Source organism: Muscardinus avellanarius, assembly GCF_963383645.1.
Source record: "Muscardinus avellanarius genome assembly, chromosome: 16".
Lineage (NCBI taxonomy): Eukaryota > Metazoa > Chordata > Mammalia > Rodentia > Gliridae > Muscardinus > Muscardinus avellanarius.
This window is the reverse complement of record NC_137802.1, coordinates 74008907-74032696: the sequence shown is the minus strand read 5'-3', so window position 1 is coordinate 74032696 and position 23790 is coordinate 74008907. Positions and strand designations below refer to the sequence as shown.

Genomic DNA, 23790 nt, shown 5'->3' with positions numbered 1-23790 from the left:
CCACAAAACAAACCAAGAAAAATCAAAATATGGAAAAGCTGGAAAAATAAAGATCACCTGTAAAGGCTGGGGGTGTGACTCAGTGGTAGAGCATGCTTACCCAGTATGCGCCAAGCCCTGGGCTCCAGCTCCAGTACAGCCAAAAAAATAAATCACCTGTGTATGCTTGGGGCCACCCTTAGGAAGAGGCATGTGTGGGGCAGGAAGTTCCCAGTCCTCAGATCAGCCTCTCCCCAGGCCCTGAGAGGAGGAGCGGGTAAGGTAGGGCTCTGGATGGGAGGGAGCGGTCACCTGAAGGCCTTGGAGGTGGGGCCGGAAGCCATTAACCCGCCCCGCCCCTTAGGTAATGGTCGCCACAGGACACAACCTTTTTCAAAGCCTCGTCTCCGGTGCTGGCGAGGCGCAGGCCCAGGCCGCAAAGCCTCCAAGGGGTTTCGTCCACCAGAGCAGGAGCTGCGTCCCAGCTGGGCTCCGGTGCCCGGCCCCAAGGCAAGGCAGCTCAGGAGCAAGCCCAGCTCGGAGGACGCAGCCGCCCGCCCCGCACGCCTAACAGTGCCTCCTGGCTTGTTCCTCCAGAGCTCCTGGCACCCCCTGCAGCCCACGGACTCCAGGACGCTGACCAGAGCCCTGTCAAGACCCACGTGGCCTTTGCTGTTCAAGGGATGAAGATGGCTGCGCGGCTAAAAGCCACGCCCACCAGGCCCTCCCGCTCCCTTCCCACAAAATCTCACAGCTTCCCGAAGCCCCCCAGGGTCCGCAACTACAATGTGAAGGACTGACCTGCGCAGCGGCCTCAGCTCTGCCGGGCCTCCCTGTGGGTCTCGGGCCTGCGCTCCTGCCTGCGTGTGGTGGGAGGGCTGCCGGTGCGGCCCAGAGCTAAAATGGCTCCCGGACCATTAAAACCCAGGTGTCCATCCCACGTGTGCTTGGCCGTGGAGTTGTGTGTCTGTCCTACTTGGGAAATGTGGCACTGGTGTGCAAGCCAGGGCCTGGGCCCGGCCCGTCACCTGCTGCATCCCTGCCCACAGGTCACCTGCACGCTGGCATGTCAGCGCCGCCTTGCCCGGGCCTCGAGGGGTGGACAGCAGAGGCCTGGCCACAAGCAGCCGTGCCCCGAGAGCGAGAAGCAGGCACCCACGCGAGCCTGGCCGAGGTGGCCCGTGCCCCAGGGCCTTCATGTGTGCTGGCCCTGGCGGGCAGGGCAGGCCGAAGGAGGCAGCTGGTGGGCGAAGTGCTTCCTGCTCCTTCCCCATGCTGGCAAGTGCCCTGCCGCCTGGGTGCCCGGCCTGGGATGCGCCACACAGGTGTCCACCCCGCCCCTTCAAGTGCCACGAGAACACTTTCCCTGCAAAAACCACCTGCCTGGTCCCAGGACGCTCCTTGCCGGCCTCTTGCTGCGCAGAGCACTCTGCGGCCCAGAGGACCAGGGGCCGTGGAGTGTCCTGGAGCCCCTGGCCCCAGCCCGGGCGCGTGCCCGGCCACAGCACAGCTGGGGGATGGCCGTGGCCTCGCTGGGTGGCCTTGCTTTTTAGAACCAGGCCGGGGGGGGGGGGGGTCCGTCCCTTCAGCCCTTCCTTGCTTATGACCAATGCAGTGTCTCTGCACTCCTGTGGAGCTGGACAAATGGCACAAGGCCGCCCACATCGAGGGCGCCGTCTGGGACGCTCAGCAATCAGACCCCACTGGCAGTGACTTACAGAGCGCTCTCGCTCGACTGGGCATTTGTGGCCGGCTCCGTTCATTTCCCCAGCGAATCCGTGAAGGACCCGCCTGGGCACAACTGCTTTTAGGAGTCGGGCAATGGCGAGGCATTGCTCCAGAAGCAGGAAGCTGCTGTGGGTGACGCACACCTCTAACCCCAGCTCCCAAGACTTACTCCCGAGACTGAGGCAGAAGGATGAACAGCTTAGACCCGATCTCACGATCTCAAAAGAGTGTCTGGGGTTAGCTCCGTGGTGTAGCGGGTGCCTAGCCTTTGTGAGGTCCTAGATTCCAGCCCCAGCAACACACGCGTGCACACACCCAAGCGGCTGCCATCTTTTTTCTTTGTGTGCGTGCGTGCATGCGGTCCTGGGGATTGAGCATTCTATCTCCAAGCTACATCCCCAGCCCTATTTTATTTTTAATTGGAAACAGGGTCTTGCTAGGTCGATGAAAGTCTCAAACTTGCTGAGGCTGTCCTTGAAGTGTGATCCTCCCAGGTACTGGGATTACAAGGGCACCACCGCGCCCCGCTTAAGCTGCGGCCTCCCTGCGAGCAGGATGCTCTCAGCTTCCCCAGGGCTGGGTGGGGGTGGGGGGGCGGGGGCGGGGGCTCCGGGCTCTGGCTCCAGGGCACTTGTTTCCAAGGTGAGGTCCCCGCGACTTCCTGCCTGAGGGAGGGTCCCCAGCAGGCCCAGTCCCGGATTCAGCTTGCCCATGCTGAGGTGGTAGCCCACCCACCTCCGGAGCCCTCTGACCAGGGACCAGGCCCAGCCGCACTGGCAGTGAGGAGTGACCGGCACCTACTACGGCACCAGAGCTGGAGTCTGGAGGACTCTGGCCAGCTGGGCACCAGCTATCTGCAAAGCTGCTGTGGGTCTGGCCCTAGAACCAGAAGAGACCCACAGGAGGGTGGGTCAGGTGAGGCGCCATCAGAGAGGGCAGCCACCCTGTGTAGGAGCTGGGCGGTGCCCACCGTGGGGGGAGGCGCCCCGCAGCCCCCAGGGCTCGCGGGCGGAGGGGGCGCGGGGCGGAAGCTCGGCCGAGCCCCCGGGCGGGCACGCGGCCGCGGCCGCCAGGGCTGCCCGGGGAGCCCTTCTGGACCGCCGGGGACCCCCAATGGTGGGCGCTTCTGCTTTTTTTGTTTTTGTTTTTCCCAAAGTTCGGTAGCCCTCGGAGCAAAGAAGCACAAAGAAGGGAGCGCGAGGGCGCCGGAAGCTCCCCGCCTCCCCAGGAAGCGGGCGCGCTCCTTTGTTCCCTGGCGGGCGGGGGTCCCGGGCCTCGGCGGCCGGCCGCCCGCGCGGATCCCGGGGCCGCAGCCGGGCGGGGGCACCCCTGGGCGGCCGCGCGCGGTGACCGGCAGTAACCCCGCTCCGGGCGCCCGGGGTTGGGGTCAACGACCGCGCTCGCGCCGAGCCCGCCGCCCGCCGCGGCCGTCACCCTATCGCCTAGCAACACCCGCTCGCGCGCCGCCATTGGGCCGCGCGGGCGACCCCGGGCCCGGATTGGCCGCGGCGGGCGCGGCCCCGCCCCCAGGCCCGCGCCCGGCGGCGGCGGGGGTCTGCGGCGCGCGGTGCGGGCCGGCGTCCCGCTCGCCCGGCGGGGCCGAGCTCGCCGCGCGCGCACGCGGGGCACACGTGGCGGGCGCGCGGGCGCGGGCGCGGCCGGCGGGGCGGGCCGGCGGGCGCGCGCGGGCATCACCCCACCGGCGGCGGCGCGCCGGGTCCCGGGGCGCAGCCCCGACGCTCATTGGCCTGGGCGGCGCAGCCAAGCTGTCAGCCCATGTGGCGTGGCCGCGCGGGGATGGCCGCGGTTTAAATAGCGCCGGCGCGGCCTAGAGGGAGCCAGAGAGACCGCCGGCGCCGCCGCTCTCTGCCTCCGCCGCTCGCCGCCGCATCCGCGCCGCCCGGCCCAGGTACGCGGCGAGCTCGCCGAGGGGCGGCCGCGGCTGGGGCGGGAGTCGGGCCCGCGGCCTGCGCGGGGCGGCGGGCGGCGGGCGGCGCGGCCTCCGTCACGTGGCCGCCGCGGGAGCCGCGCACAGGCCTGCCGGCCATCGCGGGCGCTGCGGACCCGGGGCCCGGCCGCGGGAGTGCGGGCCCCGGGGCAGGGACGGGCCTGCGGGCCGGGGCCTGTGCGAGGGAGGCAGGCCGATGTTGCCGGGCCTCACCTGCCGGCGCCGGGCAGAAACGGGGCTCCAGGTCGGACCTGGCTGGAAGGACCCTGCTGGCCGAGGCCACCTTTTCTCCGTTGCCTGCAGCGCTGGCCCCACCGTGCTCCAGCCCGGCCCGCCGGAGCCCCTCCCGGCCCCTGCATCTTCGGGGCCGGCTCGTGCGGCAGCCATCTCCCACGCCAGTATAGACAGAGGCTCCCCGTGACCTGGGGTGGTGGTGCCCTGTGCCCCCTCGGAACTGGGGTGAGCATCCTTGCTGGTGCTCAAGGCCCGCTCCTGCCAGCCCCCAGCCCCAGCTTTCTCTCCTCTGAACTGCTCCCTGGCCAGCCCTGCCTGGGACGGAGTCTGCTGACTGCAGGGCATGGTGGGGCCACCCCCAGACAGAAAAGGCCAGGGCTCCGGGAGCTGCTGGCGCCAGTGCTAAGGCCCCCAGCTCCCAGTCCATCTGAGCTGCGAGCACGGGGCTGGATCTTGGTGGTTTCACAATGGGCCTTTCTGAGCCTTTGCCAGACACAGGCCGGCTGGAGGGGAGCAGGTGGGGAAGAGCCCTGTCCAGGCCTGGGCCTATGCTGACCCTCCAGGGTCGACACTACCAGGGAGTCACTGCCGGATGAGGCGTGGTGGCCGCGTGGGGCCTGGGGCTGAACCGGAGGGTTCTTCCGCAGAGGAACCATGGAGGAGGTAGTGATTGCCGGCATGTCCGGGAAGTTGCCCGAGTCAGAGAACTTGCAGGAGTTCTGGGCCAACCTCATCGGTGGCGTGGACATGGTCACAGATGATGACCGGCGGTGGAAAGCTGGTGAGTGGGCCGCAAGGTTTCTGGCAGGGCAGGCATGAGAGGAGGAGCCCTCTGGCCCCCTAGCCCCCCGAGGCACAGGGAGCCAGGGCACCCCCTGCATCCTGTTGTGGCGGGCAGGACAGCCGGCTGCTCAGGGAGGCCGCTTTGACTCCCTCACACCCAGTAGGCTCTACCGTAAAGCAGCCCTACCTGACGGGCAGGTGTGAGTCAGCCGGCAAGGCCGGCCCGGCCTGCCTTAGGCCAGGCCGAGGGTCTCCCCGCTGGAGTCAGGGGACTGCCTAGCCTCATCAGGCTCTGTCCCGGCTTTCACCTCGAGTGCTCCAGGAGCCTGCTCACAGGTGGGGTGGGTCACCGGCGCACCTTGGGCCCTGCTCCACCCCTCCTGGCAGGCCCTCCAACCCTGACCCAAGGGCTTCTCGATCCCACCGTGGCCTCGGGCGGCTGTGCAGGGACCCAAACACCTGCCGTGTTCCACAGGACTCTACGGCCTGCCCAGACGGTCTGGCAAGCTGAAGGACCTGTCCAAGTTCGACGCCGCCTTCTTTGGGGTCCACCCCAAACAGGCACACACAATGGACCCGCAGCTCCGGCTGCTGCTGGAAGTCACCTACGAGGCCATTGTGGACGCAGGTGGGTGTGGAGGGGCTGGAGCAGCTGCGCAGCAGAGCCGCTGCCCGGCAGGCCTGAGGCCCTGGGTGTGAGTCCTCCACTCCACACCACGGAGAAGAGGGAGCCCAGTCCGCTTTGCCTCTTAGGAGAATCGCTTGCTCAGTGGACAGGCATGGCCGCCCTCTCCCCGGCACAGGGCCTGTGCCGTCTCTGCTGGTCCGGAGCCGTGGCCAGGAGGCGGGCCTGGGCCAGAGGGCGGTTTCACAATGCACGCCACCAGTGTCCCGGGCTCGCCCCATTGCTCCAGTTTCCTCACTCCCTGTCTGGCGGTGGCTAGCCTTGCGGAGGGCGGAGCAGGCCGAGGGGGCTCAGCCACTCTGCCTCCCTACCTGGGCCTGGCCCAGGAGCCCCCGCCTGGGTCTCCTCTCTCCCCGCAGCCCTGCCCTTCCGCTGGCTCGCAGGGTGACTGAAGCCAGCCAGCCGCCTGGGTCCCTGCACCCTGCTGCGGGGGGTGTAGACTCCCCCACCCTGAGCTGAAGCTGTGTTGGGCGGCCCTGGCTGGGGTAGCCAGGGGGGCCTAGGTGCAGCGCAGCTGGCGGGGCGGGATCCTTGTAGCCTCTGGCCCCTTACTTTGGGCCTTTCCCCTGCCCAGGCCTCGGGCAGAGCTCCCCGGGGCCGTCCAGTGTCCCTCATTCCCAGCGTGGACACTCGGCCTTTGTCTGATCACGTCTCCTTATCTTGGCCTGTCCCAGGGCAGGCTGCCCTTGGAGCTGGGGTGCTCAGTGCACAGCGGGTTCTTTAGACCCGCCAGTGATACCGGGCCTGGGGAGTTGCCTGGGCACAATGCTGTCCACTGTCCTTCCCGTGGCCACCTGGCTGCCGCCGGTCCTGGGCTTTGGGGACCCACCTGTCCCCTGGTATCATTCCCTCTGTGACCTGGTTTTTGGTATTGTCCCTACCTGTGCTGGCCCCCTGCCCCGGCCCCCTGGACAGGCCTGCCCTCAGCTGGGCCAGAGGGTTGATCTGCCCCATCCTGGCAGGCATCAACCCAGCTTCGCTTCGAGGGACACACACCGGTGTCTGGGTGGGCGTGAGCGGCTCAGAGGCCTCGGAGGCCCTGAGCAGAGACCCCGAGACGCTCCTGGGCTATAGCATGGTGGGCTGCCAGCGTGCCATGATGGCCAACCGGCTCTCCTTCTTTTTTGACTTCAAAGGTAGGTTTCTGCCCGGCCCCTCAGGGACAGGGCGGTCCGGCGGGCCTGGCTCCTGGGCTCCGCACTGGGGAGGAGAAGCCGGAAACCTGCGCGGCCGCAGTGTCTCTGGCTGACCACCCTGTGGCTCGTGCCCCTGCCCACAGGCCCCAGCATCGCCCTGGACACGGCCTGCTCCTCCAGCCTGCTGGCGCTACAGTGCGCCTACCACGCCATCCGGACTGGGGAGTGCCCGGCTGCCATCGTGGGCGGCATCAACTTGCTGCTGAAGCCTAACACCTCCGTGCAATTCATGAGGCTGGGCATGCTCAGCCCAGAGGGCACCTGCAAGTCCTTCGACGACTCAGGTGAGAGCAGCAGGGTCCCCCCTGCCCCAGCGGAGGCGCGCCCCATATCACGCTGAGCCCCACTGAGGTCCCGCTTCGCCCCAGGGAATGGATACTGCCGCTCTGAGGCTGTGGTGGCCATCCTGCTGACCAAGAAGTCCCTGGCCCGGAGGGTGTACGCCACTATCCTGAACGCTGGTACCAACACAGACGGCTGCAAGGAGCAAGGTGGGCATGGGCGGGGTGGGCACCGAGTTGCACCAGCAGTAGGTGGGGAGCACCAAGGCCTGACCTTGCCCACCCCGCAGGAGTGACCTTCCCCTCCGGAGAGGCCCAGGAGCAGCTCCTCCGCTCCCTGTACCAGCCGGCCGGGGTGGCCCCCGAGTCCCTGGAGTACATCGAAGCCCACGGCACAGGCACCAAGGTGGGGCAGCAGCGGGTCCCTCCTCACCAACCTCCGCTGGAGGCCCCACAGAGCCTGGCTTGTCTCACACCCTGTCCCTGCAGGTGGGCGACCCCCAGGAGCTGAATGGCATTGACCGCGCCCTGTGTGCGTCCCGCCGGGATCCTCTGCTGATTGGGTCCACCAAGTCCAACATGGGACACCCTGAGCCTGCCTCTGGGCTGGCGGCCCTGGCCAAGGTAAGCGGGCTGCGCTGGGGAGCAGGGGAGCTGAGGCCTGCCCTTGTGGGGAGTGCTACAGACTCGTTCTGCAGGGTCCAGCTGGAGGGAACAGCTGGGTTGGGAAGGGGTGGGACAGGCTTGAAAAGCGGCTGGGTGGGTGTGTGGCTCTCACCTAGCTGGCTGCTCCTGTGGGGTGTGCCTGGTTCAGGGCCAGGCAGGTGTCGGCCAAAGTAGGCTGGTGCACACTCCGGGCGCCCACACCCGCCTCGTGGCCTTGCACGCCCTTGCGTTGCCGCTTGCTGACCCATCTCCAGAGGCATGGGCATCTCGGGGCTGCTCCTGCGGGGGCCTGGGCAGGCTGGCCTGGGGGCCCAGGTCTCTGGGTTTCTGGGTTCAGGGCTGGCTAACAGGCTTATGTCCAGGTCTGTAGCACCTCAGGCTGGGAGAGAGCCAGGACCCAGGCCAGGGCAGGGTGTGTGCGCATGAGCCGAATTGACCCTGTGTTGGCACGGGGCCCGGCTGGGAGGGCCCGGGGTGGGCCTAGAGGTGCCTGCCCCGTGCTGGGTCGGCTGCCTACCAGCCTCTCTCTGCTGCAGGTGCTGCTGTCCCTGGAACATGGGGTTTGGGCCCCCAACCTACACTTCCACAACCCCAACCCTGAGATCCCTGCCCTGCGGGAGGGCCGGCTGCAGGTGGTCAACGAGCCCCGGCCTGTCCACGGGGGCAACGTGGGCATCAACTCTTTTGGCTTTGGAGGCTCCAACGTGCATGTCATCCTGCGGCCCAACATGCGGCCGCCCCCTGCGCCCGCGCCGCATGCCGCGCTGCCCCGTCTGCTGCAGGCCAGCGGGCGGACCCCAGAGGCCGTGCAGAGCCTGCTGGAGCAGGGCCGCCAGCACAGCCAGGACCTGGCTTTCGTGAATATGCTCAATAGCATCGCAGCCGCCCCCGTGGCCGCCATGCCCTTCCGGGGCTACGCCGTCCTGGGCGTCGAGGGTGGCAGCCAGGAAGTGCAGCAGGTCCCCGCCGGCCAGCGGCCGCTCTGGTTTATCTGTTCCGGTGAGTCCACCCCTATGTCCACGTAGTCCTGTGAGGTCTGGCTCCCTGGAGGGGAGGGCGAGTGAGTGGGCAGGCCGGGCCTACCCAGGCTTGGGGCCGGGCCAGCGTGGGCCTGACGTGCTCTCCCTGCAGGCATGGGCACACAGTGGTGCCGGATGGGCGTGAGCCTCATGCGCCTGGCCAGCTTCCGTGACTCCATCCTGCGCTCTGACGAGGCCCTGAAGCCCTTTGGCGTGAAGGTGTCAGACCTGCTGCTGAGCACAGACGAGAGCACCTTTGATGACATCATCCACGCCTTCGTGAGCCTCACCGCCATCCAGGTAGGCGGCTGCCTGGACCAGGCCGGGATGCTCACACCACACAGCCTGGGAGCCGTGGTCACCAGCAGGGGGCCGGCCCCAACACCGGGCTCCGCCTTGCTGGGGGCCCCATGACCACAGGGCTGGGTGGGCATGGCCTAGTGGACTGGGAGCCTGGCGGCCGAGGGCTGGGGTGACATAATCTGTCCCCCCAGATCGCCCTCCTGGACTTGCTGACCTCCATGGGCCTGAAGCCCGACGGCATCATCGGTCACTCCCTGGGAGAGGTGGCCTGTGGCTACGCGGACGGCTGCCTCTCCCAGAGGGAGGCTGTGCTCTCGGCCTACTGGCGAGGCCAGTGCATCAAGGAAGCCCGCCTCCCATCGGGCTCCATGGCGGCCGTGGGTAGGTGTCGCGCCGGGCCCTGGGCTGGGCAGGGCTGCCTATGTTCACCTCCAACAGGGGGTGAGCTCGGTAGGGCTAGGAGGAGGGCCTGGCCACTTGGCATTCCCCGGGGCACCCCATGCAAGGGCCTGTGGGGCTCCGATAGCTCCCAGGGCGGCAGGTGGCCATCCCAAGGCCCTGGGCCTGCTTAGCAAGGTCACCAGCACCCATGTCACGAGTAACAACACCTCCACCTGAGAGCAGACAAATGTCTGGTGGCGTTGTTGCCACGCCTCCCAGCCAGGATGACAGCTAGGGCCTCCCCGCCGCCCTCTGAGCCAGCTCTGCCCACAGGCCTGTCCTGGGAGGAGTGTAAGCAGCGCTGCCCCCCTGGCATCGTGCCCGCCTGCCACAACTCTGAGGACACTGTAACCATCTCAGGACCTCAGGTGGGTCCTGCAGGGCATTGTGCGTCCTTTGCCGTGCCCCCAAGTCTGGGCTTGCTGGGCAGTGCAGCATGCGGGGCCCTCCAGGAGTACCAGTCCAGCTCTCTGTCCATCTCTCAATGCCCAGGCTGCAGTGAGCGCATTTGTGGAGCAGCTGAAGCAGGAGGGCGTGTTTGCCAAGGAGGTGCGGACAGGTGGCATAGCCTTCCACTCCTACTTCATGGAGACCATTGCGCCCTCGCTGCTGCAGGCGCTCAAGAAGGTAGGTGCCTACCTGCCAGTGCCGGGGCCCAAGGGTGCCAGCCCTGTGGCTCCTGGCTGACGGCTCCTGTGCACAGGTGATCCGGGAGCCCAAGCCTCGCTCTGCCCGCTGGCTGAGCACCTCCATCCCCGAGGCCCAGTGGAAGAGCAGCCTGGCTCGCACATCCTCCGCTGAGTACAACGTCAACAACCTGGTCAGCCCGGTGCTGTTCCAGGAGGCTCTGCGGCATGTCCCTGAGCACGCCGTGGTGCTGGAGATCGCGCCCCATGCCCTGCTGCAGGTTCGCTGTGGGAGCAGGCTGGGCAGACGCCTTGGGGTGCCGATCGTGGGAGGTCCGATCCCAGCCTTTCCCTTCCCCTCCAGGCTGTCCTGAAGCGGGGACTGAAGTCCAGCTGCACCATCATCCCCCTGATGAAGAAAGACCACAAGGACAACCTGGAGTTCTTCCTCACCAACATCGGCAAGCTGCACCTCACAGGGTGGGTCCTGCCCGGCCAGCTGGCTCTGGGGTCCCGGGGGGAGGGGGTGTTCTGGAGTGCCGGGCGGCACGCCGCTCACACCTCCCTCTCCCCGCGCCAGCACCGACGCCAACCCCAATGCCTTGTTCCCGCCCGTGGACTTCCCGGCACCCCGGGGAACGCCCCTCATCTCCCCCCACATCAAGTGGGACCACAGCCAGGTGTGGGACGTGCCGGCCACAGAGCACTTTCCCAACGGGGCCAGCTCGTCCTCTGCCACTGTCTACAACATCGGTGAGCCAGGTTCCGTGGCAGGTGGGCTCCTTGGCACGTGGGCAGGTGCTGAGGTTTATCGTCTGCTGCAGACGCCGGTCCAGAGTCTCCTGACCACTACCTGGTGGACCACCGCATCGATGGCCGCGTCCTCTTCCCTGCCACCGGCTACCTGTGCCTGGCTTGGAGGACGCTGGCACGCAGCCTGGGTACCACCTTGGAGCAGATGCCCGTGGTGTTTGAGGACGTGAGGCTGCACCAGGCCACCATCCTGCCAAAGACAGGTGAGGTGCCCTGACCGGGACCCCTGGGGGCTGCCGAGCCCATGCCGAGCCCATGCCGAGCCTCTGTGTTCTCTGCAGGGACTGTGCCCCTGGAGGTGCGGCTGATGGAGGCCTCTCGAGCCTTTGAGGTGTCACAGAACGGTAACCTGATTGTGAGCGGTGAGTAGTCCCGGTGGGCCTGGTCTCCAGAGCACCTGCTGCCCCCTCCAACCAGGGCCCACACTCCTGCCCATGTGTCCTGCCCACACTCAGGCCCTCCTGCCCCCGCCCACAGGGAAGGTGTACCAGTGGGAGGACCCCGACCCCAAGCTCTTCGACCACCCGGGAGACTCGCACTCCGCCGAGCTGGCACCCACCTCCCGCCTGGGCCAGGGCGACATATACAAGTACCTGCGGCTGCGCGGCTATGACTACGGGCCCCACTTCCAGGGCGTCCTCGAGGCCAGCCTTGAAGGTGGGCTGCGTGGCCGGCCAGCTGGGAGAACAGGGCCGGGGCGGCAGCCGTGCACAGCCAGTTGACCCGCCCCTCTGCAGGCGACTCTGGCAAGCTGCTCTGGAAGGACAACTGGGTGACCTTCCTGGACACCATGCTGCAGATGTCCATCCTGGGCTCGGGCCGGCAGAGCCTGCACCTGCCCACTCGCATCACCACCATCCGCATCGACCCCACCGTCCACCTGCAGAAAGTGTACACATTGCAAGGCGAGACCCAAGGTAGTTCTGGCCATCGGTGCCCGTCCCGCGCACCTCCGTGCCCAGCGGGGCACTGCCCACACGGCATCTTGTCCCCACAGCGGCCGACGTGGTGGTGAGCCACTGCCTGGGCAGCACGGTGGCCGGAGGTGCCCACATCCTGCAGCTTCACACTGAGGCGGCCCCGCGGCGGCAGCAGGAGCAGCTGGCGCCCACCCTGGAGAAGTTCTGTTTCACACCCCATGTGGAGACTGACTGCCTGTCTGAGAGGGCCGCCCTGCAGGAGGAGCTGCGGCTCTGCAAGGGTGAGGCGCCAGGCCAGGCTGGAGCAGGGCCTCTGCGGGTGGGCACCCCTACACCTACGCTCCACCCCTGCCTCGGCCCCTTCTGGGGGGTGCAGCTGTGCGGGACCATGCCCTGGGACCGTGCCCGGGAACCCCTGTGGCTCACACCTCAGCTGGCCACAGGCAGCCTCTGCCTCCTGCCCACAGCCAGCACCTGGTCCCTCTGGCACTTGGCTTGGCCTATGGGCTCCAGGAGGCAGCTGGGGGCTTGGACACAGGCCCGTCTTTTCTCCCCAGGGCTGGCACAGGTGCTGCAGACCAGGGCAGCGCAGCAGGGGCTGAAGATGGCAGTGCCCGGACTGGAAGGGGCCCAGGCCCCTCGGGAGCCCCCTCAGCAAGGGCTGCCTCGGCTGCTGGCAGCTGCCTGCCACCTGCAGCTCAATGGGAACCTGCAGCAGGAGCTAGGCCAGGTGCTGGCCCAGGAGAAGGCCCAGCTGCCTGAGGACCCCCTGCTCAGCGGCCTCCTCAGCTCCCCGGCGCTCAAGGCCTGCGTGGACACGGCCCTGGAGAATCTGCCCAGCCTCCGGATGAAGGTGGTGGAGGTAAGTGCAGGGCTGACGCTGCAGCCGAGACGCTCCCGCCAGAGAAGTCACCTCCTCCCTCCCAGCAGAGAAGCAGGGCCCGTGAGAGGGGCCCGGGGCCACTGCAGGCGGAGGGGCTGGCACCTAGTGAGGGCACCGAGGGCGGATGAGCGGCTGGCAGCTCCCGTGCCGCCTCGTCTGGACCCTGCCTGTGCCCGCTGACCAAGAGCTGCTCTGGCCCAGGTGCTGGCGGGCGACGGCCACCTGTACTCGCGCATCCCGGCTCTGCTCAACACACAGCCCATGCTGCAGCTGGACTACACGGCCACCGACCGCCACCCCCAGGCCCTGGAGGCCGCCCAGGCCTTGCTGCAGCAGCACGATGTTGCCCAGGGCCAGTGGGACCCTGCGCAGCCCGCGCCCAGCAGTCTGGGCGCAGCCGACCTCCTGGTGTGCAACTGCGCGGTGGCCGCCCTGGGGGACCCGGCCTCTGCCCTGGGAAACATGGCAGCCGCACTCAAGGAGGGCGGCTTCTTGTTGCTGCACACCGTGCTGAGAGGGGACACCCTCGGCGAGACCCTGGCCTTCCTCGCCTCTGAGCCACAGAGCAAGCCCAGCCTCCTGAGCCAGGTGCCACCTCTGGGTGCCAGGGCCGGGTGGGGGGCGGGTGGGGCCGGGCAGCACAGGCTGACTCCCACCCCCACAGGACGAGTGGGAGAGTCTGTTCTCGAGGTCGGCGCTGCACCTGGTCGGCCTGAAGAAGTCCTTCTACGGCTCCGTGCTCTTCCTGTGCCGCAGGCCCGTTCCCCAGGACAGCCCCATCTTCCTGCCTGTGGAGGACACCAGCTTCCGATGGGTGGACACCCTCAAGGTCAGGCCCTGGGCCGCTGCCCCGCCCGCACGGGGCGCTGGGACGCTCGAAGCTCACTCCTGTCTTGTCTACAGAGCACTTTGGCCGAGTCCTCCTCCCGACCCGTGTGGCTGACGGCCTCCGGCTGCCCCACCTCCGGCGTGGTGGGCCTGGTGAACTGTCTCCGCAAAGAGCCTGGCGGACACCGGCTCCGGTAGGAGTCCCGGCCAGCTGGCCTTCGCGCCTCCTCTTCCCTCTCCTCCCTTTTCCCTCCGTCCTCCCTCACCGCCCTTCCCGCCTCTGGCTGTTCGCAGGTGCATCCTGCTGTCCAGCCTCAGCAGCGCCTCTCCAGTCCCCAAGGTGGATGTGGGCTCTGCAGAGCTGCAGAAGGTGCTGGAGGGCGACCTGGTGATGAATGTGTACCGGGACGGGGCCTGGGGGGCCTTCCGCCACTTCCCACTGGAGCAGGGTGAGTACCTCGCCGCCCCGCTCCTGCCTGGCCCGGCCGGCCACAAATACCCTGGCCAGGCCGCAGCCCTGTGTCTCGTCCCCAGACAAGCCCGAGGAGCAGACGGCGCACGCCTTCGTGAACGTCCTCACCCGCGGGGACCTCTCCTCCATCCGCTGGGTGTGCTCCCCCCTGAAACACGCCCAGCCCGCCAGCCCCGGGGCGCAGCTCTGCACAGTCTACTACGCCTCCCTCAACTTCCGGGACATCATGCTGGCCACGGGCAAGCTGTCTCCTGACGCCATCCCAGGTGCCAGCTGAACCGGGTCCCGGGCGGGCTGCCCTTCCTCCCAAGAGGGAGAGAGAGAGGCCTTGACCAGGCGGCTGTCTGTCTGTCCCAGGGAAGTGGGCTGCCCGCGACTGCATGCTGGGCATGGAGTTCTCAGGCCGTGACGCCCACGGCAAGCGAGTGATGGGGCTGGTGCCCGCGGAGGGCCTGGCCACGTCGGTCCTGCTGTCCCCGGACTTCCTCTGGGACGTGCCTTCCAGCTGGTGAGTGAGCTGGCCCAGTTGGGAGCGCGGCGCCTGCGGGCTGGCAAGGCCGGGCTGAGACCTGCTGTGTCCTCAGGACCCTGGAGGAGGCGGCCTCGGTGCCCGTCGTCTACACCACGGCCTACTACTCCCTCGTGGTGCGTGGGCGAGTGCAGCGAGGGGAGACGGTGCTCATCCACTCGGGCTCGGGCGGCGTGGGGCAGGCCGCCATCGCCATCGCCCTCAGCTTGGGCTGCCGCGTCTTCACCACTGTGGGTAAGGCCCCGCGCCTGGGCCCACCCAGCTCCAGCCCTGGCCCCGGCCCGCCCGGCTCACTGGGCATCCTCCCTGCAGGCTCGGCTGAGAAGCGGGCGTACCTCCAGGCCAGGTTCCCCCAGCTCGATGACACCAGCTTCGCCAACTCCCGGGACACCTCATTCGAGCAGCACGTGCTGCGGCACACGGCTGGGAAGGGTGAGTGGCCCCGGGCCTCTGCTGGCGGGCGGGCGCCAGGCAAGCTGTCCGCACCACTGAGGCCCCGCTCCTGCCGTAGGTGTCGACCTCGTCCTCAACTCCCTGGCTGAAGAGAAGCTGCAGGCCAGTGTGAGGTGCCTGGCTCAGCACGGCCGGTTCCTGGAAATTGGCAAATTTGACCTTTCCAACAACCACCCACTGGGTGAGGCCGCGGGCCGCGGGGAGGACAGCAGGTCCGGGAAGGGGCAGTGGCCTGAGGAAGCCTGTCCCTCCCACCAGGCATGGCCATCTTCCTGAAGAACGTCTCTTTCCACGGCATCCTGCTGGATGCTCTCTTCGAGGACGCCAACGCCAGCTGGCGGGAGGTGGCGGCGCTGCTGCAGGCCGGCATCCGCGACGGGGTGGTGCAGCCCCTGAAGCGCACCGTGTTCCCCAAGGCCCAGGTGGAGGACGCCTTCCGCTACATGGCCCAGGGCAAGCACATCGGCAAAGTCGTCATCCAGGTAGGTGGGGGAGGCCGGGCCCACTCGGGTTCGCCTGAGGGCGCCGTCTGAGTGCCACGTGTGGGCGGCAGGTCCGCGAGGAGGAGCGGGAGGCGGTGCTGCAGCAGGCCGTGCCAGCCCCGATGGCCGCCATCTCCAAGACCTTCTGTCCAGCCCACAAAAGCTACGTCATCGCCGGGGGCTTGGGTGGCTTCGGACTGGAACTGGCCAACTGGCTGGTGCTGCGGGGGGCCCAGAAGCTCGTGTTGACCTCCCGCTCTGGGATCCGCACAGGTAAGCAGGGTGGGGACATGGTGCGGCTGCCCGGGACCACTCCCGCCCCAGGCCTGCCCAGCCCCACATCCCTGTCCCGCAGGCTACCAGGCCAAGCGTGTCGGCGAGTGGAGGCGCCAGGGTGTACAGGTGCTGGTGTCCACCAGCGACGCAGGCCTGCCGGAGGGGGCCCGGGCCCTCGTCGCTGAGGCCGCAAAGCTGGGGCCCGTTGGAGGTGTCTTCAACCTGGCCATGGTGAGGCCCAGTGCCCTCCCACTCCCTGAAACCCTGGGGCGGCCTCTGGGTGGAGCGGACCCCAGAGCCACTGTGGGTGCTGAGGACACCTTCCCCCAGGTCTTGAGAGATGCCATGCTGGAGAACCAGACTCCAGAGTTCTTCCAGGACGTCAACAAGCCCAAATACAGTGGCACGCTCAACCTGGACAGGTGTGTGCGCAGCCCCACCCACGCCCGCTGGCCTCTGAGGGTGGGCTGGGGCGGGCGGGGTGGCAGAGAGTGATGTGTATCCCCAGGGCGACCCGCGAGGCCTGCCCCGAGCTGGACTACTTCGTGGCCTTCTCCTCGGTGAGCTGCGGCCGGGGCAACGCGGGACAAAGCAACTACGGCTTCGCCAACTCCACCATGGAACGTATCTGCGAGCAGCGGCGGCACGATGGCCTCCCAGGTGGGCCCCCGCGCCCTGCGCCGCCCAGAGCCCTCGCCCAGCGCCTGCGCCCGCCCAAAGTCCTCACCCAGCGCCCCTCGCCTGCAGGTCTCGCTGTGCAGTGGGGTGCTATCGGCGACGTGGGCATCGTCCTGGAGGCCATGGGTACCAACGACACCGTCATCGGCGGCACGCTGCCCCAGCGCATCGCCTCCTGCCTCGAGGTGCTAGATCTCTTCCTGAACCAGCCTCACGCCGTCCTGAGCAGCTTCGTGCTGGCTGAGAAGAAGGCTGCAGCCAGCAGTGAAGGCGAAGGCCAGCGGGACCTGGTGAAGGCTGTGGCGCACATCCTGGGTGAGTGCTTGGCAGGGCTACCCTCACAGCAGCACTGGCGGCCGGGCGGCTCTGCGCCTGTTTCCCCTCTAGGCAGGGTGCAACAGGCTGCACGGCTGCGGTGACAGACCCGCCCCGAGTGTCCGTACCCCCACCCCAGGCCGTCCCAGCCGCCTCCGGATCACACGCGGCCCCTCTCCCCAGGCATCCGAGACCTGGCTGGCGTCAACCTGGACAGCTCGCTGGCAGACCTGGGCCTGGACTCACTCATGGGCGTGGAGGTGCGCCAGACGCTGGAACGCGAGCACGACCTGGTGCTGTCCATGCGGGAGGTGCGGCAGCTCACGCTGCGGAAGCTGCAGGAGCTCTCTACGGCCGGCGGTGCGTATGGGGCACTCGGGAGGGCGCCGGGGTGGCCCAGCCTGGCATCAGGTGTCAGCGCAGCGCGTGGCCCGTGCTCCCAGCTGGTCTGATCCGCCCTGTCCTCACAGAGCTGGCCCCCAAGCCCAGCACGGCTGAGCAGCAGGCCCTGCTGAACGTGAGCACCCTGCTGGTGAACCCCGAGGGTCCCACCTTGACACGGCTCAACTCGGTGCAGAGCTCCGAGCGGCCCCTGTTCCTGGTGCACCCCATTGAGGGCTCCACCACCGTCTTCCACAACCTGGCCGCCAAGCTCAGCGTGCCCACCTACGGCCTGCAGTGCACCCGAGGTAGGTGCTGGGCCTCCCGCGAGGCTGGGCTCTGCCGCCCACTCCTGCTGAGCTCCTGTGTGCTCCGCAGCCGCCCCACTCGACAGCATCCAGAGCCTGGCCGCCTACTACATCGACTGCATCAGGCAGGTGCAGCCCGAGGGGCCCTACCGATTGGCCGGCTACTCCTACGGGGCCTGCGTGGCCTTCGAGATGTGCTCCCAGCTGCAGGCCCAGCAGGGGCCCGCCCCCGCCCACAACAGCCTCTTCCTGTTCGACGGCTCGCACACCTACGTGGTGGCCTATACCCAGGTGAGAGCCAGGTGGAGCTGCGCCCCTGCCCTGCCGGTCTCCTAAGAGTGCTGGCCACTGGCCAGCGGCCACCTCGGTGCTCACCACAGCAGCCTCTCTCCCCCTGCCCCCGCAGAGCTATCGAGCCAAGATGACCCCCGGCTGCGAGGCGGAGGCGGAGGCCGAAGCCATATGCTTCTTTGTGCAGCAGTTCACTGACGCGGAGCACAGCAAGGTGGGCCGAGGGCGCAGGGCGGGCGGGGCGCCTGGCTGGCGCTGGCCCAGGCCGCGCAGCACGGCTCAGCCTGCCCTCCCCGCAGGTGCTGGAGGCCCTGCTGCCACTGCCAAACCTGGAGGAGCGCGTAGCCACGGCCGTCGACCTCATCACGCGGAGCCACAGCGGCCTGGACCGCCACCAGCTGAGCTTCGCCGCCCTGTCCTTCTACCACAAGCTGCGAGCCGCCGAGAAGTACAAGCCCAAGGCCAAATACCACGGCAACGTCACGCTGCTGCGCGCCAAGACGGGCGGCGCCTACGGGGACAACCTGGGTGCCGACTACAACCTCTCCCAGGTGAGGGCAGGTCCAGGGGTGGGCGGGCGGGCGGGGCTGCCCGGCTCACGGCTGCCCGGCTCACGGCTGCTGCCCACAGGTGTGCGACGGGAAGGTGTCTGTGCACGTCATCGAGGGAGACCACCGCACCCTGCTGGAGGGCAGCGGGCTGGAGTCCATCATCGGCATCATCCACAGCTCCCTGGCCGAGCCCCGCGTCAGCGTGCGGGAGGGCTAGGCCTGCCCTGCGCAGGGGCTGGGTCCTGCCGGTGGGACCCCGCCGTGGCCAGCACCGCGCCTCCCCAGAGGCTGCTAGAAGTAGGACCATCTCGCACGTCCTGCCACCCGCCATCTCCCACGCGGGCCGGGACCCCAGAGCCGCTGACTCGGAGACGCCTGGTCTGTGAAGAGCCAGCGGGCCGGCAGGAGCCGGGCCGAGCCCTTTACCCTGTGGGGCCTGCCACGCTGGTTGGTTGGCTGTTTCTCCATTTTAAGTTCTTATATTTATTGCACTGCTGGGAAAGACCCCCGGGGCGCATGGCTCTCTGAAGGTGGCAGCACCCGCTGGGGACAGACTTCTGGGCGGCGCCAGGCCTCGCCGTGTCCACTGTGCGCGGCGGCTCCCCAGGCCCTGCTCCTGCCCACACAGGACACGGTGAGCACAGGCCGGCGCCGAAGCCCTGGGTCCCAGCACCCGGCTGCACCATGATGCGGGCCAGCCTTCTGGCCTGCGGACCGCACCGGGCACCAACTCTGTGTTTGTTCGTTTTCCAAGAGATGATTCCGTTGCTGCCTGGATTTGACATTTACTGTTAACTGTCAGCACATGGAGCCGTGTCTGGACTTGTTTCGTTTGTACCAACTTGGTAAAGATGCTGCTCTTGCCACCCTGTCCCCCGTCTACACAATAAAGTGCAAATGAGCTCTGCGCCTCTGCTTCCTCCGTCCCCTCCACGGCCCGCAGGGCTGCCCGGCACCGGCAAGGTCCCCGGCACAGCCTGTGCGCGTTGCCGTGTCCATGTTGTTTGGACACACAAGCTGGCAGCACAGCGGGGAGCCTGGCTGGGTGGGAAAAGGGAGCCCGAGGCACGGATGGCAGTGCCAGGGCTCATTCAGGGTGGCAAGTGGGTGGGACAGAGGACACCCAGGCTTCTTTTTTTTTTATCTTGAAATAAGGTGTCACTAAGCTGCAGAGGGCCTAAGTAGCTGGGCTGGCCAGGAACCTGTGATCCTCCTGTCTCAGCCTCCCAAGTACAGGAATCAAGTGTGGCGTATACCCGGGCTTCTGTTAAAAGCACGGAAGTCTTCAAGAGTGATGTGTTGTTTTGGTTTTGTTTTTTGGTGGTACTAAGGGTGGAACACAGAGGCTTTCTACCTCTGGGCTACGCTCTCAGACCCATTTTATATTTTATAAACAGGGTCTCACTAAGTTGCTGAGAGCCTCACTAAGTAGCTGAGGCTGGCTTCGAACCTGCGCAATCCTCCTGTCTCAGCCTCCCAAGCGCGGGGATTACAAGCGTGCGCCACCACGCCCGGCCTTCAAGAGTGATGTGAAGTGGGCACGGTGGCATGTGGCTGGCACTGAGGCAAGAGAAGGGCAGCACAGGGGCCGCCTCGGCCCCCTCCACCCCATGCCAGGGTTCTTTGTGGGGCCCGGTCTGGCTCTGTCCCCATAGATAGCCTTGCGGGCATGCCCAGCGCTCCCAGGAGACTGGGCAAGCACCTGTCCTGACTGATGCATCGTGCAGCCCAGATGGCCTCTGGGTTCAATCCCAATACCAAAAAATTGTGGAGACCTGATTCCAGCCAGACCCCGTGTCTGGGGAGGCACCGCTCCCACGAACGCACGCACACTGTGTGTGTGTGTGGTGCTGGGGATGGAACCCAGTGGCATGGAGCCCAAGGGCATTCTACTTCTGAGCTACACCCCCAGCCCCATTTTATTTTATATTTTGAACAGGTTTCTCCAGGTTGCAGAGGGCTTCACTAAGTTGCTGAAGCTGGCCTCAAACCTTTGATCTTCCTGTCTCAGCCTCCCAAATACTGGGGTTATAGACCCCCCCCCATGCCTGGCCACCCTTCCCCTTCCAGAGGGCGGTGACGGCGTATGTGAAGGAGCCGGGTGTGGGGGCACACACTTGTAACCCCCGTACTCGGGAGGCTGAGACAGGAGGCCCATGGGTTCACAGCCAGCCTCCGTTACTTAGGCCCTTCACAACTTAGACCCTGTTTCAAAGTAAATAATAAAAAGTAGGGCTGGAGGCATAGCTGGGAAGTGGAACAACCCTGGGTTCAAATCCCAGTACTGCAAAAATAAATAAGTAGAATAAAAAATAGGGCTGGGTGTGTAGCTCAGAGGTAGAGGTAGAGTGCCCCTGGCTTTAATCACGCACACATACAGACAAAAACGTACATGTGGGCCCAGTGGCAAGAGCCTGGAATCCCAGGGCCTGGGAGGCTGGGCACAGGAGGATCCAGGCTTTAGAGACACCTTCAGCAACTCAGTGAGATCTTGTTTCAAAATCAAAAGGAATGGGGCTGTAGCTCGGGTAGAAAGCTCTGGGGTTCCATCCCAGCCACACACACAAAAGGAGAATAACAAGAAGGAACCGTGGGACACCAGGAAAGAAGGAAGCAGAGGAGGAAAAGTAGGGTAATTACAGTATCTTTCCTCTCTGGAGTTTTCTAATTCCAGCTTAATAATTGGAGGAAGAATATAATATCTGATGCAATTCTGCTGCACGAGAGAGCTGGTATGGTGGCGCACACCTGTACTCCCAGTACCTGGGAGGCTAAGACAGCAGGTTCACAGGTTCAAAGACAGCCTCAGCAACTTAGCAAGACACGGCAACCTAGAAGGACCATGTTTCAAAACAAAATAGAAAAGGCTGTGGGTGTTCCTCCTGAGTTCCATTCCCAGCAGCGCACGCGCGCGCACACACACACACACGCACTGACAAGGGTGGGCACAGTGGTGCAGCAGTTTGGGAAGCTGAGACAAGAGGATCACGGGTTCAAGGCCAGCCTGCACAGCTTAGACCCTGTGTAAAATAAAAAAGGCTCGGGATCTAGCTCAGAGCGCCTATGGATTCCATTGCAGAAACAGTCCATTCATGAAATCCTAGAAGGGCACACAGAGCAACCCCCAGAGGGAACTGCGGCACCAACGTGTTGGGGTGAGTGAGAGCGGTCACGGGAGCCGCGCGGGGAGGGGCTTCATTATTGTGATTGTGGTAGTTTCACTGATACATATATGTAATCTCTAAACATGTAATCATCACATAATATGCAGTTTAAAATATTAATTATATGCCCATAAAACTGTTTAAAAAGGAAGACAAACCAATTAAAAGTTAATTAGAGCCAGGCGTGGTGGCGCACGCTTGTAATCCCCACGCCTGGGAGGCGGAGACAGGAGGATCGCGCTGGTTCGGAGCCAGCCGCGCTGGCGTAAGAGACCCTGTTTCTTTTTTTTTTTTTTTTTTTTTTTTTTTTTGGTGGTACTGGGGTTCCTGAAAGCCCTTCTACCTCCGGGCTACACTCCCAGACCTATTTTTATATTTTTATTTAGAAACAGGGTCTCCTAAGCCAGCGCGCGCGGCTGGCTTCGAACCTGCGCGATCCTCCTGTCTCTGCCTCCCAAGCGCGGGGATGACAAGCGTGCGCCACCACGCCCGGCAAGACCCTGTTTCAAAAATATAAAAATAGGTCTGGGAGTGTAGCCCGGAGGTAGAAGGGCTTCCAGGAACCCCAGTACCACCAAAAAACAAAACAAAAAGAGTTAATTAGACCTCTAAACTGCACAAGGGTGCGCAACCTCTCCTAAGTGGGGTGAAAGTGATACCCACAGCGAGGGGCCTCTCCGATCGAGTACGAGCTCTTTTTTGGTGCTGGGGATTCAATCCGGGGTATTTTACCTCTGACCACACCCCAGCCCTATTTTATTCTTTATTTTGAAGCAGGGTCTCACTAACTTGCTGAGGCTGGCCTTGAACCGCCAATCCTCCTGTCCCAGCTTCCCAAATACTGGGATGGTAAGTGTGCAGCGCCCACCCGGTTGACTTGCACGAGTTCTAGACACGACTGCGCATTCTGTTGGGGAGTCGTGGGAGAAACAGGCCCTCCAGAGAAACAGGGTCTCGAGGGTGATAAGTGTCTCACTACTCGCGGAGGCCATCTTCAAAACTGTGATCCTCTTGTCTCAGCCTCCTAAGTATTGGGATTACAGGCATGCTCCATCATCCCCAGCTCTGGAACAGAATTTTATTAAAAAAAATATATATATATATATATATATGGCACCCGGGATTGAAGCCAGGCACATTTACCTCCGAGTCCCACCCAGCCCTTTTCATGTTTTGTTTTGAAACAGAGTCTCAGTAGGTTGAGGAGCGTCACTGTGTTGCCGAGGCCACCTGGAGCCTGCATCCTCCTGCCTCAGCCTCCCGAGGACTAGGGCACGGGAGGCCTCACCACACCCGCTTTTTTTCTTTTTTTTTTTTTTTTTGCGGGTCTGGGGCTGGAACCCAGGGGCATTCTACCTCCGAGCTACACCCCCCTGCCCTATTTTTTATTCTTTATTTTGAAACAGGCTCTCACTGAGTTGCAAAGAGCCTCACTAAGTAGCTGAGGCTGTCTGCAAACAGTGATCCTCCAAATTCTGGGATTACAAGTGTGCGCCACCACGCCCGACCTTCCTCCTTCTTCTCCTCCTCCTTCTTTTTCTTCTTTCTTTCTTGCTTTCTTTATGGTACTGGGGATTGAATACAGGAGCATTCTACCTCCAACCTCTCCTCCCATCCCTATTTTATTTTTTATTTTGGAACAGGGTCTCACTAAGTTGCTGATGTTGTCCTTGTACCTGTGATTTTCCTGTCTCAGCCTCTGAAGTACTGGAATTACAGTTGTGAGCCACCATGTCGTGTGTGTGTGTGTGTGTGTGTGTGTGTGTGTGTGTGTGTGGTATTATCAGGGATTGAACACAGGGGCATTCAGGCTCTGAGCTATAGCCCAGCCTTTATATGTGTGTGTGTGTGTGTATATATATATATATATATATATATATATATATATATATATAATTTTATGTGGTGCTGGGAACTGAACTCAGGGGCATTCTACCTCTAATTTTTTCTATCAAATACTATTAAATACACCCTTAGACCAACTAACTTTATTACTTATTTGGAAACAGACTTTTTACTAAATTGCTAACAGCTTCACCAAATTGCTGAAGCTGACCTCCAACCTGCGATTCTCCTATCTCAGCCTCCCAAGTGCTGGGATTACAAGCGTGTGTCACCTATGCCAGGTCCTCCTCCTCCTCCTCCCTCCTCCTCCTCCTCCTCCTCCTCCCCCTCCTCCTCCTTCTTCTTTCTGTGCTGGGGAATGAACCCAGGGGCACTCTACCTCTGAGTTATACCCTCAGCTCTACTTTTTATTTTTTACTTTGAAACAGGGTCTAAGTTGCAGAGGGCCTCACTAAGTAGCTGAGGCTGGCCACAAACATGTGGTTCTCCCGCCTCGGCCTCCCAAGTACTAGGATTACAAGCGTGCACCACCATGCCCAGATTTTTACTGATTTTTCACAGTGTTAGAAATGGAACCCAGGAGCCAGGCATGGTGGCGCACACTTGTAATCCCAGCATTCAGGAGACTGAGACGGGAGAATCGCAGTTCGCGGACAGCCTCAGCTACTTGGTGAGGCCCTCTGCAACTCAGTGAGACCCTGTTTCAAAATAA

At 64.5% G+C, this 23790-nt stretch overlaps 1 protein-coding gene across 1 annotated transcript; it reads left to right on the top strand.

Moving 5' to 3' along the window:
- Window positions 1-4543: 4543 nt before the first annotated feature.
- On the top strand, window positions 4544-18286 carry FASN (fatty acid synthase; the record flags this gene model as incomplete). The annotated part of the gene is made up of 42 exons (XM_080712968.1): window positions 4544-4670; window positions 5148-5300; window positions 6320-6493; window positions 6637-6837; window positions 6922-7044; window positions 7125-7240; window positions 7324-7458; window positions 8037-8499; window positions 8632-8819; window positions 9014-9203; window positions 9537-9631; window positions 9756-9890; window positions 9967-10170; window positions 10254-10369; window positions 10470-10642; window positions 10714-10905; window positions 10984-11064; window positions 11180-11359; window positions 11440-11619; window positions 11700-11903; window positions 12180-12484; window positions 12707-13093; window positions 13170-13334; window positions 13409-13527; window positions 13628-13782; window positions 13868-14071; window positions 14163-14313; window positions 14390-14568; window positions 14647-14766; window positions 14846-14968; window positions 15046-15269; window positions 15341-15542; window positions 15625-15776; window positions 15876-15967; window positions 16054-16205; window positions 16293-16538; window positions 16722-16898; window positions 17009-17227; window positions 17298-17518; window positions 17634-17732; window positions 17818-18069; window positions 18149-18286. 42 exons carry the CDS (start codon window positions 4544-4546, stop codon window positions 18284-18286), a joined length of 7512 nt encoding a protein of 2503 aa, XP_080569094.1.
- Between the last annotated feature and the right edge of the window lie 5504 nt (window positions 18287-23790).